Genomic DNA, 18832 nt, shown 5'->3' with positions numbered 1-18832 from the left:
GTGTGAGACGTATTGGGTAATTATAACTTCCATACATAATAGGGCCCTTATAAACGCCAATTGTGGTTAAAAAAAATAAACTTTTCAACCCTAATTATTGCAGCAGGTGGTGGTGATTAATGCCGATCTCTGGCCTCGTCTATCAAAGTGTGGGGCATGTCCCTCTTCCTGGGGTACATTAGTGTACAAAGAATTAGCTGAAGGGGGTGGGAAAATGTCTAAATGAAGATGGTTAAGCCTTTAACAGCTTATGTTGGAAGTGAGGAGTGGGAGCACAATTGGTTTCATTTCTCCGAAGTGGCTCAGCTTTCAGAAGTCAGGAAAAGCTGCTCTAGATTCAAAAAACAGTTCCACTTGGTCAGCCACCCTTTAAGGTTTGGAAACACACAACAGCATGACAAATAGTCACCAACCACTCCAGGAACCCAAGTGAAATAAAGAGAGACAAAAATTCAAAACCGGCAGTATTGGTGGAGATATCGGCTCAGAAATTTTGACCATGTTTGTAGGAGACCCTGAGATTTATAGTACATAAATCAACTTCCTTGATTCCAGCAAAATCATCATAATCTTTGAGATTCTAAGGTTTAACAGAGGACTCCTGAACAGTAAAAGATATCTGATTTTGTTTCCCTCTCTGCTATCCTCAAATAAAGTCAGTGTTAGTTGCCTAAAAAGAGCAATCCATACAGTGGTTGGCATTATAAAAGTCATCATTTGCCATTAGTTACCATATGAAATATCACAATCCCCCTTTCTTTACAATAAGAAGTAACTATGGCATCTGCTGGCAAATACTGACTATTAAAAAAAATGGCATGCATTGAAGTTTACCTGGACACATGATGTGTGCTAGATTGGCATGAAAGAAGCTTATATGAAGAACAAAGCCCTCCACTCGTCTTTTGAAAAAAGATAAAAAAACAAGAACAAAACCAAAAACTCAGGATACAAAGAATATGGAGGAAGATACAAGATTCTAACACTCAATTTTGGTCAGATGACCCAGGTCCAAGCTGGAAACACTGTGGGTAATACTGAAGGAGCTAGGAGGGGTATATCCAACATTGGAATACAAGGCCATGTTATTTACTGTACTGAGCCTTAACCTCATTAAACCATACTTGGAAACAGAGATCTGTAGGGCTGCTGGATCTCCCTCTGCACCAGCAGCTTACTGGAAATTTTAAGGGGAATGTTTTCAAATATAGCAATTTCCAGTACAGTTAATTCATTGCCTAAAGAAGTGTATTGTTCTGACTTCCAGGCCAGGATGAACGTTTCACTGCTAGGATACTGTACATCGAAGGAACTACTTGTGCTCCCAGACAAAGTTTAAAGTGTTGAAATGGTTTCCCCAGAATACACACGGAAAGATGAGTTTTCAAAGTTTCAATGTAAAATTGTTCTGTGCCCAGAAAGTAGAACCTTATTAATACATCAAAGCACGAATTAAAAAGTGATCTATGTTCAGGTAGCTTCCCTGTCAATCTTAGGGAAGGAATAAGTGACAGAAGAATTCTAATTAAAATAAACTACTCTCTGCTTGTAGTTGCTTTTCTGGATACATTCCTTTTGAGTTACACCAACCTAGCCTTCCTTAGACATACATACACTCACATTTGAATTTGGGCCCTGATCTCTGAAATACTTTATGTTGTTTCTTTAAAACAGCAGGACTCTAGCCAAACATAGCAAAGATTAATAGCAAAGTAGAATTATGTACTGTAGGACCTTGAGAGGAATAGGAGAATGGACAAACTGCAGTGGGTATGCTTGAGGGCAAAGGGATAAAAACATAAAACAACAAGGGAAAACAAAGAGTCTGCAGGGGGAAGGGAAAACCACTTATTTTAAGAAATGTGCACATACCAATCCCCATCTCAACCCGCTCCCCCCCGCCCCACACACCCCAATTTTATTTTGCGTGACAGCCTCAGTTTTATATAAACCCAATGAGGCTTGAACCAGGTCCCTGGAGGACTGATCAGTACTCTAGTAACCAGAGAGGATTTTTCAGTCAAATATGAATTTTTAAAAATATTAAAAAGGTGCAGTGCTAATCCATTAGCCCAGCTGTGATGAATGTGCAAGTCTGCATTTAGTACTATATCAATCTAGTGTAGACCATAACAAGAATAAAGCTGTTTGGGTTTTTTTTTTTCAAAAAAGTTTATTGTGCATGTGCAATAACAGATTTTAAAGTGTGAAACCTGACAGCATTGTCTTTGCAAAACTTGACGCACACTAAATGCACACCACTTTAAATCAGTTTTCAACATAAATTACTTAAAAGCTGGTTTGGAGCCTATGGACTCCTGGGAGCTGAAGAGTTTGTTAGGTACTGTTGCACTGTCCTTTACTGGTGAAACTAATCTCCTTTGTGAAGCACTTTGAGATGTGCTGATGAAAAAGCACTATATAACAGCTAGGTATTATTATTAAAGAACATTAGATGGAGGTTTTAGAGGCCTCAGACCTTGGCTAAATCAGACAACCGGAAATTAGGAGATGAATTTATCTTCTATGTATTCATAAAAAGTCAAAACCAACACCAAATTAACCTTGAGATTATACTGGATAGATAAAAGATAGTGAAGCAGCCATTTTGTAGCAGAAGTAAAAGGCTCTTAACCTTACGAGCCATATCTTAAGCCTTTTCCTCTTTAAATTTATATGCCCTTCTGTTGGACTCCTTTCTAGTAGCCATGAGGAATACTGACATCTGAAATCTAAGTTCAAGCCTTTCTTCTGCTCCATAGGAACCAGACCATGATATAGAATCTAGTTAGGTACTTAGTTTATTGAGTTGGAGTTATGTAAGGGAAGATTTGTCTGGCAGCAGAGGCAATTATATAAATCTTTTCTCTTTTGTATTTGATGAAAACTTTTGCCCTTAGAGGTATCAGAAGGTAAGCAAATAAGTCGTAACTTAATGGGTACATTGTTCCTTCATTTCATCAGTGCATTTCTTTTCTCCTAGTGTATTACATTTGTAACAGGCTGCTCAGGTATATTTTGGACAACTCTAACTTGGAGAGGCAGAGGAAAGCAGGTATCATGTAAATGAGAGTTAAATATTCTTACCTGCAAGACAGTTTGCAATAATTTTGCTACAAACAGTCAAATTTCAAACCTTTAAGAGTTTCCCCATCAAAGTGAAGGGTGAACATGACCCCTCGCCGGCTGACAAAAGTCACCAGTTCATGGGCATCTTTCTGATGAGTACAAATGTTAGGCACCTAATTTCTGAAGACAATTTAAAGCATTTTTATAAGTATTATTATATTCAGCTAGGACTCTGAAGAGGCAGAGTATTCTGGTTATGAAATACTTTCACATATGAACTTCGCTAGCCAATTGGGACGCAAGCATGTTTACTACAATTTGATGAGTTAGGTCTGGTTAGAGATATGGTTAAACAGGTGTTGTGTGACCTGAGAGAGCAGAACCCTTATTTTTCATAAAAGGCATGTTTCTTAGAGAAGAGTCATGACTATCTTAAGTATTGTTGTGGCTATCTGGATTAACATCTTTATCATAATTTTTCCTAATAGCTGCAAATTGTTTCATTAGTTTCATCCTTTTGGTGGAAGAAAAGCTTTCATTTGGCCTCTTAGGAGTTACCTTTGACCAAATACACATTTTTGGTTTCAGATTCAAGTAAGATGACATTCATTGTTACAGAAAATACATAGAAGTAAATTCTTCATCCCTCTTCCCACTGGTGACTCAAGAAATGTCATTTCCACAAAGGAACTGTGTATTTTTTGTTAAAAATGCTTCATGATAGTCTGCTTGATCATTCTGGAATACACTTTGCTAGAATTCACAACATTTATTTGGTGTCCATTTTCTGTGACAAGATTTAAATGTTTTAAGGTGTTTAGAGACACGTTTGACAGGAAAGCTCTTTGTGACAAAAGTTGGAATCTTCAATTTAGCTCAGTGGAAAGTATCACAAATACAAGACAGATATTTGCTGAATGAAACAAGGCAGCTTGGAATCCCTAGTCCTACAATGAAGGTCTATCATGCAGTTTAAATCTACTCTTTGCAGTGCCCTAGTGTTCAAACAATGACAAAAAAGCTGAAAGATGGAAGTGTGTGTAAGAACACGACATGGTGACATAATTATCTTTCATAGAAGGCTTTCCCTACAACTCATCCCCTAAAGATTTCTTCATTGGAAGGAAGATAAGGGTCACAGTCTTAAAACTCATGATATTGTAAACTGTGTACGTATTCTCACAGCATTTCAGACCAAACTGTCTCATAGAAGAATGCCAGAGGCATCACACATGGACAAACACAAAACAATCATATAATGTTACAACTAAAATAAAGACATACTACGCTCAATGACATTTACTAGAAAAAACTATGATAAATAGTAATCAAACAGCAGGAATCTTATCACTAACCTATAATCTCAGCAAAATTTGAATGGAATAGAGCTCTTTCACCAATGCCTCAAAAGGACAAGAAACATCACTCTATATGTGAGAGTGGCATTTGAATAGGAATAATGAGTGTCAAATATTTGTATTCTTGAGACATGCCGGGGCAATCCTAATGGCTATGCTTAAAAGCAACTCTCTTAACCAACAGAGAACTCGGAATTTGATTCCTTATTTTTAAGTACCAAAGGACACAATCCAGGTTTATGGAGCCATAAATAGTATTTATCATCAAATAAATATTTTTTTTTAAAAATACAGGGTTTGAGAGATCTGGCTTTTGAATGGTTGAACACTGTGGCTGTTCCTGATATTAGAAATAAGTTAATCCGTTAAGCAAGCCATCTCCAACTTTTAATTTTTATATAGAATTCTTATGGATGTGATAAGCTGGAAGGGAAAATAGCATGACAATATAGATTGTATGAACATTCTTTTATGTAAACTACATAATGATTGTCTTTGTCTTCTAAGAATGTGCTTGATAGACTGTTTTATATATTAGTCAAACAAATAGTGACAAATGATTAATCTAATGGTTTATGGATTTTAGTTACAGTTATCACCAGTTCCTACATTTGCTAAAATTAGCTCCAACCAATGCAGATTTCAGTTTTGTACATGATTTTTCAAGGCACCTAGCAATGTATGCTTTATGTCTACACTTACAACAGTATGATTAAGCCTTCTTCCCCCCCCCACTTTTGGAGATTGCTAGTGTAACTAAAGGTAAGTATCAAAAAGATCTGTATTAAATATTCAATACAACAATTTCTGGTTTGAATGTCTTCATAGGCCTGACTATATAATCTAGAAATTCCTTATTACTTACTGGGATTGTCACAATTAGGAAAGTCTTTAGAAGAAATTCAAAGATTTGAGTTAAATGAATTCAGTTAAAGTTGGCTAACATTTTTCTTTCAAATTAAGAACATAACACTGACAAACACTATGAATTTAATTTTTTTATTGATAGGAAACTCCTTAGGCTAAATTCTGGAAGCCCATGAGGAGTGTCAGGGAGAAGCAGGAAGCTCTTCCCCTCTCCCTATGCACTTGTTCAGTGGGCAACCAGCATACTGGTCTTGAACATCTTCTTGAGCACAAAGGATAGGAGGACAGCACACAGACAGGTGCTCCACAGTAGCGAAGGACAAGTTGGTTGAAGTGAAAGCCACATGCGGCTGGTCCGTCCCCCCACTTCACCCTCCCCCACCCACTAGTGGCTGCATGCCAGCTCTGGCAGGGAGAACACATTACGTCGTTTAATGGGTGAAGTAGTCACCGCTTTGAGCACACCTCAAGGGATTCTTTTCTCTTCACAACAAAACAATTGAATACATTAGAGTTCTTCCAATACACACAGAACTTATCTTTAATGAAAAAGTTACCTGTCACTTATAGACTGTTTAATTTTATAAAAAGGCAAAACTTTTAAAAGAACCTAGCTCTCTTTAGGTTACTATTTAGAGAAGCTATATCAACAATAATATTGTTTTATAAAAGGTCAAATTTAATCATTTCACTCTAAACTATTTTTTTTTAAGCCCAGGCAAAAGAAGCTAAAAATGACAATATAAAGGGAAAATATACATTTGGATTCCAGTACAAATTATCTCCATATGCCCTAAGTCAGGGAATGCAGTTATTTCAACTCTCAACTTCTCTTTTGTAACTCAGACAAACTTAGTAAGAATTCAACATAATCCATGAAATACAGTTTTACTATAATGCAGAAGTAAACCCAGAAATATTCAAGTCTTTTAGCAAAAGTGCAATTGTAACATATAAAATAAAGAAGCAAATTGATCTACTAATAAGATTTCTGCACACAACCTTTAATGAAAACCCATAAAAAAAACAAGGACTAGCAGCAAGGTTTTGTTGTTGTTACAGCACTGGATTTACATGCAACATTGTCAAATGGTATTCAGTCTAGACAATAAAAGATCTAAGATATAACCAACATTTGAAATAAAAGCCTATTTTTCACTAAGGCAGTGAATCAAATTTTCTTATTAAAACGTATTTGAATACAAAAATAGGAATTATTTTAATGAACAGGCTATATATATATATTAATAAATCTGTTTACTGTCAAAACATTATGTAGAACACACTTCTTTTTCCAAAATATAACACCATATATTTAAAGGTTCATTAAATTTAATTGGCATACCACAAATGTATTGTACTGAAATTTATATAAAATTTTGTATTACATGAAATGTAATGTAACAGCTTCAAGTCATGGTTGCTGAGAAAAAAATCTTTCAAGATCTGTCAAAAACAAAGTCCTCACCTATTTAGTAAAGCCTTTGAAAGCTCAAGTTTATCACATAGTTTTACAAGGTATTGAGAACTGAAATATATCCTGCTAGGAAAACAACACTTTATAAAGTATCAAACAGTTACTAGGCAAACTCAAAGTAATAAGATAGGCGTTCACTGACCTATTTATTAAACTTATAATTTTAGATCTGCTTTCTAAGGCTGAACAAACAAAGTGCTCCTTCTCTCTGGATGGCATTTTACAGTTAACATTTACAAATAAAACTAAGACTGAGGATGTGGAAAAGAATTAACCCCCCCTCCAAAAAACAAACAAACAAAAACAAAGAACAAAAAAACCCCAACACATCTGATGGTATTAAAAATCTTAGTCCTTTCTTGCCCCTTTCAAGTTAAGGGAGAAGATAATTTGTGCATTTTACTAGGTCTCATTTTACTTTACACATGACCTCTGGTTCATTAATATCTTCCTAAAAACTAGTTTGCATATACAGGATATACATTGCCTAGACAGGGCTGAGAAGAAAAAAGACTGGTGAAAAGTGCACCTTTAAAAGTGCATGATGCCAACAATTACTTGTGGCATCATAGGCTACAAATCATTTTATTTTTTATCTTAGGTTTCAGTTACCAGAGCAAGGTTCATGCTATACTATATTTTAACTATTGCAAAAGGGAGAGATTGAACTGCAAAACAGTATTACTGGATCAGTCAATGCTAACTACAGTAGTCACTTTCTTATTTCACAGAATATGAATGGGGTTACAGCAATTTAGTGACAAGCAGAATTTGTCTCAATATTTATAATTATTTAACTAAAATAATTAAAAGTTAAAGTTCGCAAAATAGTCAAAACTCTGTGGTGTGGTGATTTACATGGTGCTGTAAGTTAGTATTTGGGTGCAAAATGCTACTTACACTTTTTTCTGACCAAAACAGTCTAAACTTATGATGCTAACATATTGTGTAAATGTGCAAAATAAAAGCAACTCCACTAACAGGCAAAGAGAGGAGTGTGTATATCTGTCAAAGGGAGTATAGCTGGCCAAAGAGAGGGTGCATCATGAGAAAACTATAAATCAAACCTGTTCTGTAGATGTGCTAGCAGACTAGAAGTGACTAACAGGAAAGGTGCAAACTAAAGTACCACCCCCTACACCTCTGATCATCTGTTCTCATCAACACTCACATCCTCCCCATCCAATCCACACAACACTGCCACTAAAATCCCCTTCTTATTCTTACATCGCCTCTTTGAATCCTTCTACTCTCTCTCTCCTGCTACTGGATCAAGTTCAAGCTTCTTGTAACCACCTGTAAAGTCTTTCATTCCCTCTCCTTATGTACCTGTCCTTGTCTCATCTGCATGGCCCTCCTGCCTCCTCAGCTCTGTCCATTAAATTAGCTCTGTCTGCCAATTTGTCAGCTTCTTCCACATTGCTCCCATGCCTTCTTCCATGAGCTGCATTTTCTGAGCTCAAGGCAACCACACTCCCTGCATTCACATCTCTCCTGAAGACCCACTTCTACTGTACCATCAGTGGGAAAACTAGCTGACTTATACTGTACATCTGGGAGTAATATATATATATATATATATATATATATATATATATATATACACACACACACACACACACACACACACACACACACACACCCTATTTGCTGGAAGAATAAACTTGTTAAGCTAACCTTATTTTACCAAAATATGGCCCATCACTACTTTTACCTTGCTATTAATTTGTTGCATCCTTTCTCCCTACCCTCTTTGTGAACTCCTTGGAGAAAAGTTCATGGCTGATTTTCTGTTTAGAACGTACCTATCAAATTGTGGACACTATCAATAATAAAATAATAAACATTAAACATTTTAAAAATCCAGCACTACACAAGAGCCTTTACATGCTCTCCATTGGTCTTCACAACCAAAAACACTGCCAAGATATCAACTGTGTCACTACACATTCACCAGGGAGACACCTGACAATTGCATAGTAGCAATAATTTCAGAAATGCACTACTGTGACAATGAAAGGGACATTCACTTTGTTCTTTACAGCAGTGCTATGGTCAATAACCATCACTAGTTATCTGTGCATCCGGAGTGGTGGGGGTTGGGTGGGGAAGCATCAGAATGATATATCAAGGTAGATTAAATCTGCCAAGTATTGAGAAATGCTGTCAAGATATAGCAGGCACTACAGGACTGTAATTCCTGTCTATAGTTCAGTTCTTGTGAAAATCCCAGATAATCTACAACGTTTAGTGTGCATTTTACACAAATGGTTTTCCTAGGGGCATCTGCAAGTTGAATTGTACAGCAAAACTGAACTGTCAAATCAATACAGCGTACCTTACCAACCAGTGCACCAAAAACTGCATCTGTCTAACTCGTCCATTCAACATTGTAGAATCCCATCTCAAATTTGCACTTCTGACCATGACTACTTGCCTACGTAAGCTCATTTTACATCTGTTTTGTACACGCACTACAGAATTTGGCCCATTGAGACTTCATTAAACCTAACACCAAACCATTACAGAAAAATCAAGGCAACTGATTTTCAAAATTTAGTTCTGTCATAGGCTGGGGGGGGGGGGGAAGATTTTACTTAATTGAGTTACTCCTGAAAAGAGGCAACTTTATATCTATCAGAAAAAATATTGAATTCCAGTATAGCAAAGACTGAGTTCTCATAATCCTCAATAAAAAATAACTTTCATATGAAACATTTTATACAAATAAAACTCCTTGAAGAATAATATTTCTCTCAATGTTAAATACCACTATATAAATATCTGCAATTGAGCTTTTTAGTAAAATTAGAAAAATGGCTTGCTGTAATCTGTATTGAACTACAGTATAAACTACTTAACCCAGAATAATTTAACTTCACAAGGTTACCTCCTTTGGATTTTCTTCTGAAAACACATGAATGGCTCATTGGCTAACTTGTAAGTAGCCATTAGCAAAAGAAATACTGGCTTTGTGAAAATTAACTTCATGAATAAGTGACACTCTAAAATACAGAGTCAATACTGGAAGACAAATCCTAGCTAGTAAAGTTAAACATCGTATAATAGAATATTAAACAGAAAACTCAAAATACATACATGAAGTAGACAGAAAAGAGAAATGCAGAAAAAGTTTTGTAACACTGTAGTTTCAGAAAAATAATTGTACATATGGTTCATTTAAAAAACGTCCAAAGTAATTTTTTCCATGCATACTCAGTGAAGATGGAGGTCCATTTACTATACTGGTGTAGCAGAAATGACTATTCATTATGTAAGGGGCAGTTCTTGCAATGATCATAATTTTCTTTTTTAAAAACACTGTGGACTTAGCCCTTTCCTTTTTCACACAAAATATTTTTAGAAAATTTAAACATGCAAATGTAAAAAGTTTAAATAAACCCATTGACCAGAACCTTGTCTTCAGGATTTCAGAGAAATGCAATACAGTAGATGCTCATTAGTAGCAACTAGGGCTGTCAAGCAATTAAAAAAATTAATCACGATTAATACGCAATTAAAAAAATTAATCGTGATTAATCATGCTGTTAAATTATAGAATACTATTTATATAAATATTTTGGATGTTTTCCACATTTTCAAATATATTGATTTCAATTACAACACAGAATATACAGTGTACAGTGCTCATTTTATATTTAATTTTATTATATTTGCACTGTAAAAATAAAAATAGTATTTTTCAATTCACTTAATACAAGTACTGTGGTGCAATCTATCATGAAAGTTGAACTTACAAATGTAGAATTATGTACAAAAATCCACCAATTCTACTTCTTGTCCAGCCAATTGCTCAGACAAACAAGTTTGTTTACATTTGCAGGAGATAATGCTGCCCGCTTCTTGTTTACAATGTCAGCTGAACGTGAGAACAGGCGTTCACATTGGACTGTTGTAGCTGGTGTTGCAAGATATGCTAAAGATTCATATGTCCCTTCATGCTTCAACCACCATTCCAGAGGACATGCGTCCACGCTGATGATGGGTTCTGCTCGATAATGATCCAAAGCAGTGCCGACCGACCCATGTTCAGTTTCATCGTCTGAGTCAGATGCCACCAGCAGAAGGTTGATTTTCTTTTTTGGTGGTTCGGGTTCTGTAGTTTCTGCATCGGAGTGTTGCTTTTTTAAGATTTCTGAAAGCATGCTCCACACCTTGTCCCTCTCAGATTTTGGAAGGCATTTCAGATTCTTAAATCTTGGGTCAAAGTGCTGTAACTATCTTTACAAATCTCACATTGATACCTTCTTTGCGATTTGTCAAATCTTCAGTGAAAGTGTTTCTAAAACGAACAACATGCTTGGTCATCATCTGAGACGGCTATAACATGAAATGTATGGCAGAATGTGGGTAAAACACAGAGCAGGAGACATACAATTCTCCCTCAAGGAGTTTAGTCACAAATTTAATTAACGCCTTATTTTTGGAACGAGCATCATCATCATCATCAGTGTGGAAGCATGTCCTCTGGAATGGCGGTGAAAGCTTGAAGGGACATACAAATATTTAGCATATCTGGCACGTAATTACCTTGCAATATCAGCTACAAAAGTGTCATGTGAATGTCTGTTCTCACTTTCAGGTGACATTGTAAAGAAGAAGCAGGCAGCATTATCTCATGTAAAAATAAACAAACTTGTTTCTCTTAGCGATTGGCTGAACAAGGACTGAGTGGACTTGTAGGATCTAAAGTTTTACATTGTTTTATTTTTGAGTACAGTTATTTAACAAAAAATATACATTCGTAAGTTGCGCTTTCACGATAAAGAGATTGCACTACTGTACTTGCATGAGGTGAATTGAAAAATACTATTTCTTTTGTTTACCATTTTTACAGTGCAAATATTTGTAATAAAATATAAAGTGAGTACTGTACACTTTGTATTCTGTGTTGTAATTGAAATCAATATATTTGAAAATGTAGAAAAACCATCCAAAATATTTAATAAATTTCAATTGGTATTCTATTGTTTAACAGTGCGATTAAAACTGCAATTAATCGCGATTGATTTTTTTGAGTTAATCGCGTGAGTTAACTGCGATTAATCGACAGCCCTAGTAGCAACATATTGTTATCCTTTTGCTATGTTGCTCCTAAGTGGCTGTTGCTATGGGGAGTGTTGACAATTCACAGTAGAAAAAGTGGTCCCGGGGAAACATTGCTCATCAGCAATGGTTGCTTTTAACAAGCTGTTGCTGCAAACCAGAGTCTACTGTATTTTGAATATTCCTCCCTCAAAAACACTCTCTCTCTCTCTCTCTCTCAAAAAAAGACCATTTCCTCTACAGACATACTGGGACTACACTGGTGACAGTTCAAATATAAAAATGACAACATACACAGTCACTCGTCAAAGAATTTTCAAGTGCAAAATGAGGAGTATTTTAGAGTTTGGAAATTTGTGAGCTTTTCCAGGTGATGTTAACACATTCTTCATAAGGAACACTGAATTCTTGAACAATTTAAAGTCCATGTCTCTGCTCATCCTGATTTCCCCACACAAAATTTCAAAAGATTCTGTTGTCGCCCAGTCTCTCAAGCACAATCTTAGCAATTTAAGGGTTTTAAACTCTTCTTAAACTGAATCAAACTCATAATTTAAGAGAAATTTAATATTTCAAACTTTGCTTGACTTATTATATATTTACCTAACTTTTTCCTGCTCTACTTATTCTGCTTGTAGAGAAAGAATGTCCCATTTATGATAATTTCTAATATTCAAGCTAGATCCATTTTAGCTTAGAACTTTCAACTTTAAATAAAAACATTGTTTCAATCTTCCTAAGGGGCAGTGGAGCAAAACATGCTCAGTTTAATGAATTATAATTCATGCTGAAGCACAAATGTAACTTTCTTCTATATTTTGAAAAAAATATTGAGGAATATTTTAAATGGTCAGAGAGATGTTTAATTAGAAGGCTGCTTTAAATGTAAGCACTTCAGGATTACATAGACACATTCATCTTCCAACAACTTATCACCACAAGGCTGAGTCTAATGTTATCAGTCTTTTAAAATAATTTAAAGTGAACAAAAAAAATGTAAGTTAATTGGAACAAGTTCTTTGAAGCAGTTAATTCTGCTGAGGTCTCAGGCATGTAAGTATTGCTTCCTGTTAAAGGGACACCTTGTGTTCAGGAATAAAGTGCTTGTACTAAAATATTCACATTGTAAGAGAAATTCCAAAAAACCTCCTCAGTAGATTTTCCGATACAATTTTTCTGTGAAAACAGACTGTATTGCAAACATGAAGCTGAGTCCTGTACTTTGCTTTTTAAAAAAGAATATTAGATTCTTTAATTCATGACACTGCCATTTTGGAGCCATCTGAAGAAACAAAGGTCCCTTTAACAATGAAGTAAACATGTATTACTTAATTAATATGTGTGAACTGAATCTGTACCTATGTGTAAATGGCAATGCATTCTGGGTTGGTTCAGCCCTTGGTTCCGAGTTCTGTGTCACTTCTGGAGTTGTTCTTTCATCATCTGTTCCATTAATGCTTTCTGGTGTTAAAGGAGATTGAATGTCCCCTCCTGCTGATTCCTTTAGTAAAAGAAAAAAAACATTACAATTATATACTAAGCTTATGCCACAATGTGCATATAAACAATGACAAAATTAACATTTTTAAGTGCATGGTTACTAATTTTAAAATGACATTAAGCTGAGGCACCCAAAATCATCAGTATACAAATTTGAAAAAACAAACACACACCCAAGCTATCATGTGATATGATTTAGAAACTTAATATTACTTATATGAAAAGCTTGTACACATCAATATGTACAATATATCAACAAGTACGCAGTCTCCTGCTTATAGGGTTCCCTAGACCTCTTTTCCTTCCCTTATCTTCTACCTACACATTAGTACAGACTTTGTGGTTGAAAATTCTTCACAACCATGACTACAACTCTTAACCTTCACTTTGTATTTTACCATAGGGCAACCACCTTGAAGAAGTATTAAAGCTGTTTCTCGTTTTACTTTAATAAAAAATGAAAGTTGAAAGTGGAAGCGTCACTGTTGGTACAATCACAGCTTCAGCTGCACACCAATTACAGTAAAATCTGTACAAGAGTCTATCTGCAAACCTTGTTCAACCAGGGTGGCCTGGACCTAGCTAGTGCTGGCCAAGAAAGCTAGTTTATGTATTGACTCAGCCCATCGGCGGCAAGTATAAGAGGCCAGGGGAGGCTAAGTTTCTCCAAGCAGCCTGCCCACCAAGACCCGGTTCCGCTCGCCCTCTTCCTGTCCCCACTCCGCTTACATGGGAGCCTTGCTGAGGGTGAAGAGGTGTGCGCAAACGGTGAGTGGCCAGCTGGTGTATGTGTGTGGGGGGAACACGAAGAGGTGCGAGCGGCAGGCAGGAGGACTGGAAGAGAAGAGGTGTGTGAGCAGCTTGCCGGTGGGTGGGGGGCCTAAGGGAAGGGACGAAGAGGCATAAGCAGTGTGTGTGGGGGACCTTGGGGATGGGGCCGAACGGGGCTGGGGCATGGGCGGGCCTTCCAGGGAGAAGGCTGAGAGTGGGTGGGCCTCGGGGCAGGGCCACAGTCCAGGTGCATGCAGCCTCCCCAAATGGAGAAGTCACACACCGCCCATGACTCAGCCCGTCCCTTGAGCAGTCTCCACTAGTGTGGGTCTCTGGATCCCTGACTATACTTAAAGATGTCCACTGCTGTATGGCACTGGTACAATCTCCATCACCCTACACCACAACACAGGTACATTTGTGTTTTGCGGTCTCTATCAAGCAACCAATATTTATTAAATCCTGGTCATTAGACATATTTCACTGTAATTTTAATTTTAAAAGGAACATCGCTCAGCCTGGATCCTAAATCTAGGAATTAGAGTTTTTCCACTCACTGTGTATCATTTCCCTGACATGAATAGGTTACAGGAAGCACCATGTTTTTCCTTGACTAAACACATCCTGTGTCTCTAGTGTCACACCCCAATGGCCCCCTCCCTCAGGGAGTCCTCGGGGAAGGTAGATCAGCATTGTATGTGGCTAACGCTGTTGCAAGCATCGCAAAGCATTTTGAGGAGGGTCATAGGTGTGTGAGTGGGGAATGGAAGTACTCTTGCAAAGGAATCAAGAGGCCGGGGGGTGGGGGGAGAAGAAAGAAAAAGCAGAGAACGGGTTAACTCAGCACTTTAGCTAGCTCCGTGTGAAGATAAGATGCTGGCCTCGGCCCAAGGTCATGGACGCGACGAAAAATCTACAGACGAGAAATCTACAGTTGCACAGTCATGAGAAGAGGAGAACTAAGTGGAGCAGAGCTGCAAAGATAGCACCAAAAACAGAGCGAATGAGGCGGCGATGGTGAAGGCCAACAGAAGGGAAAACAAATTCTCCGGAGCCGGTGTGTTTTGGGCAGCCGAGAAGGCCACAGCAAGCCAATTGGGACTGGTACAAAGAGCACCAGTCACAGAGGGCCCTGGACAACGACACCCCAAAGGAACCCAAGACTTAAAAACCCTCCCGAGAGCTGGAGCAATCCGGAGATTACAGCGGATTCCCCGGACGACCTGGGCCCAGGGCAAGAACACCCGTCCACCCCTCCCCCTCTTCTTCTTACGTGACACCCAGGCCTGGCTAGTCATGGGTAGTGCGTGTGTGAATTTGAAAGTGGGTTCGGGCTTGGGGCTCTAATGCTTTCTTTCTTCCTGAGTGACATGGGAGCATTCCCAGCACTCTCTGCTGTATTTTATTAATAAAGCTTTAAAACTTAGACCCTTTGGTGTGCTTCGTCATCTCCTCCCTGAAAAGATCCTGAGGCATCAGCCTGATCAACTGACGCCTTCAGGCAGATTGGTAACAAAAATCTGTCACACTAGCATGTCTTATACCTCTGAATTGAGGGTGTGGGGGAAAGGTGGGTGACAAAAGCTACTGTTATGTAACCCCATGGGCTGGAGCTATGAAAAGGCTGCACTTGTAAGAGTAATGTCTATCCTCCCCATCCCCTCGATTACACTGACCTCAATGGGAACTGAAGGCCACAGCACCTTGTCCAAGGTGCTCATAACTGTAAAGCATGAGGCCCTTATTGTGCACATTCTTCCCCATTTAGTTTTACTCCCTTAAAAACAAACATCTAATTTACAAGCATTAGCCCTTTTGAGCTGCCACTTCTGAATCTGACCCAGTTACTCCAAATCACTAAATCTGCAGGAAAAGTTGGCAAGGGTATTGAGACAGAAGCAGACCACAAAGTTCCAATTTCAGATGACAAATAACCTTAGTTTTCTTTAACCGGACTGAAAATGGAGGTTTCCTTTCCCTCCCCAGAGGACAGATATTGTGTAACCAAAAATGTTCAAGTCAAAACTGTACATTATTTTCAACTTGACCTTTACAAGAGAGTCGAAACATGGTTGACAAATGCTTAATAACTGTTCACATTTTTCTTTTGATTCATATACAGGCAGTGTTTATATCTTAAAGAGTTGCAAAAGCGGCATGATACAAACTTACATTTTAACAAAGTTTTCTGTAATACTTGACTTATAGTTGTATTATGTTAAATGTTTTGGGTTTTTTTAAATCATGTAATACACAAGTATTCCCCTCCCTCCTTCCCACTCCAATCCAGAATGAAGAATCTATTAACTCAAATTATAGGGAGTACACGCTTCTCTCTTTCAATCTTGTTACCATTTCTGTGCCCAAAACTACTTCGTTTGTTTGCACTCTAGTAATACTCAGAATTTAGTTTTAACTACAGTGAATGTTAAAGGCAGAACAGTCCCAAGTGAGAAAAAACTAGTGTAAGAAAACAGCTGCCAGAAGGTTTGGGAGAAATACATATTTGCATATATTATGCTATTATATGTAAAATAGACAGTCCAAATTTTGTCCTCTGATATACAAAGTAACTTCTGCTGACATTAGATAAAAAGGCACAACTATCTGAGGTCAGAACTTATCTTAAACATGAAAATTTTTATTTCAGTTTAAGTAACTTAAAGAAATGCATAAATTACATTTAGCACCATCTTGGGGGTAAAGCAAGTTAATCTATTTTAAGTACAATGGACTTCTGTTGACAAATCAGTATACCTCATTTTAATTATTCCATCCAAATCCATATAGATCTCGGAGATGAAATCTATATCTTTAAAGGCTAGATCAGTTTCTAGTAGTCATTTTTCTGATAAGGTAGGTCAATCAAATTATAATTAGTGCTCTCATATAATTAGAACTTCCACTAGATATTAAATTATTTACCTGCAGCCAACTGGTATTCCAAAAGTGAGAAATTCTTTCCTGCCTTTGAAAATATCAAAGACTGTTTCTAATCTGATCCTTTCAAACAAATTCTCACCATCTTATCAGTACAGAAGTTAAATCAAATTGCCACATATGGGACTAACTTTTAGAAAGTATCATCAATATAAGTGACCGGTAAAAACAAATGCTACTGAACATAAAAGCAACAATTCTCTCTCAGCTGTCTGGGTAGTGGAGGATGCCCACTTGGGGTTGGGAAGGAATTTTCCCCCAGGTCAGATTGACAAAGATCCTGGGGAGTGTGTTAAGCTTCCTCTGCAGCATGGGGCCTGGGTTATTTCCTGGTTTGAACAAGAGTAAATGGTGGATTCTCTGTAACTTGAAGTCTTTAAAAATCAAGATTTGAGGACTTGTGGAAATGGCAGAAGTGCTAAATGACTTGTTTCAATTTTCACCAAAAAGGTTAGTACCGATTGGACAGCTAACATAGTAAATGCCAGTGAAAATTAGGTAGGATCAGAGGCTAAAATAGGGAAAAAACAAGTTAAAAATTACTTAGAAAAGTTAGATGTCTTCAAGTCACCAGGGCCTGATGAAATACATCCTTGAATACTCAAGGAGCTGACTGAGGAGATATCTGAGCCATTAGTGATCATCTCTGAAAAGTCATGGAAGATGGGAGAGATTCCAGAGGACTGGAAAACATCAAATAGGGTGCCAATCTATAAAAATGGAAATAAGGACGACCCGGGGAATTACAGACCAGTCAGCTGAACTTCAGTACCCAGAAATATAATGGAACAAATAATTAAGCAATCAATTTGCAAACATCTAGAAGATAATAAGGTGACAAGTTACAGTCAGCATGGATTTGTCAAGAACAAATCATGTCACACCAACTTAATAGCTTTCTTTGACAAAGTAACAAGCCCTGTGGATGGGGTGGAAGCGGTAGATGTGATATATCTTGACTTTAGTAAGGCTTTTGATACTGTCTCGCAGGACCATCTCATAAACAAACAAGGGAAATACAATCTAGAAGGAGCTATTATAAGGTGGGTGCATAAAAGGTTGGAAAACCATTCCCAGAGAGTAGTTATCAGCGGTTCACAGTCAAGTTGGAAGGGCATATCAAGTGGGGTCCCACAGGGATCAATTCTGGGTCCGGTCCTGTTAATATCTTCATCAATTATTTAGATAATGGCATAGAGAGTACACTTATAAAGTTTGCAGATGATACCAAACTGGGAGGGGCTGCAAGTGCTTTGGAGGATAGGATTAGAATTCAAAATGATCTGGACAAACTGGAGAAATGGTCTGAAGTAAATGGGATGAAATTCAATAAGGACAAAGTACTCCACTTAGGAAGGAACAATCAGTTGCACACATACAAAATGGAAAATGACTGCCTAGGAAAGAGTACTGCACAAAAGGATCTGGGGGTCATAGTGGACCACAAGCTAAATATGAGTCAACAGTGTAACATATTGCAAAAAAAGCAAACATCATTCTGTGATGTATTAGCAGGAGTGTTGTAAGCAAGATACAAAAAGTAATTATTCTGCTCTACTCCGCACTGATTAGGCCTCAACTGGAATACTGTGTCCAGTTCTGGGTACCATATATTTCAGGAAAGATTTGGACAAATTAGAGAAAGTCCAGAGAAGAGCAACAAAAATTATTAAAGGTCTAGAAAACGTGACCTATGAGGGGAGATTGAGAAAATTGGGTTTGTTTAGTCTGGAGAAGAGAAGACAGAGGGGACCGGATAACAGTTTTCAAGTATATAAAAGGT

The 18832-nt window shown here is 37.4% G+C and overlaps 1 protein-coding gene across 1 annotated transcript in view; it reads right to left on the bottom strand.

The window, feature by feature from the left end:
- HOMER1 (homer scaffold protein 1) overlaps positions 1–18832 on the bottom strand; it is a 130933-nt gene that overhangs the window by 51854 nt on the left and 60247 nt on the right. Inside the window, exon 5 of the mRNA XM_026649253.2 lies at positions 13197–13339. Within this exon, the coding sequence (XP_026505038.1) occupies positions 13197–13339 (143 nt within the window). The remainder of the gene's footprint in view (positions 1–13196; positions 13340–18832) is intronic.

Source organism: Terrapene carolina, unplaced genomic scaffold (assembly GCF_002925995.2).
Source record: "Terrapene carolina triunguis isolate 2854851 unplaced genomic scaffold, T_m_triunguis-2.0 Scaffold69, whole genome shotgun sequence".
NCBI lineage: Eukaryota > Metazoa > Chordata > Testudines > Emydidae > Terrapene > Terrapene triunguis.
The sequence above is the reverse complement of the archived record's forward strand: the minus strand, read 5'-3'. Positions and strand labels throughout refer to the sequence as shown.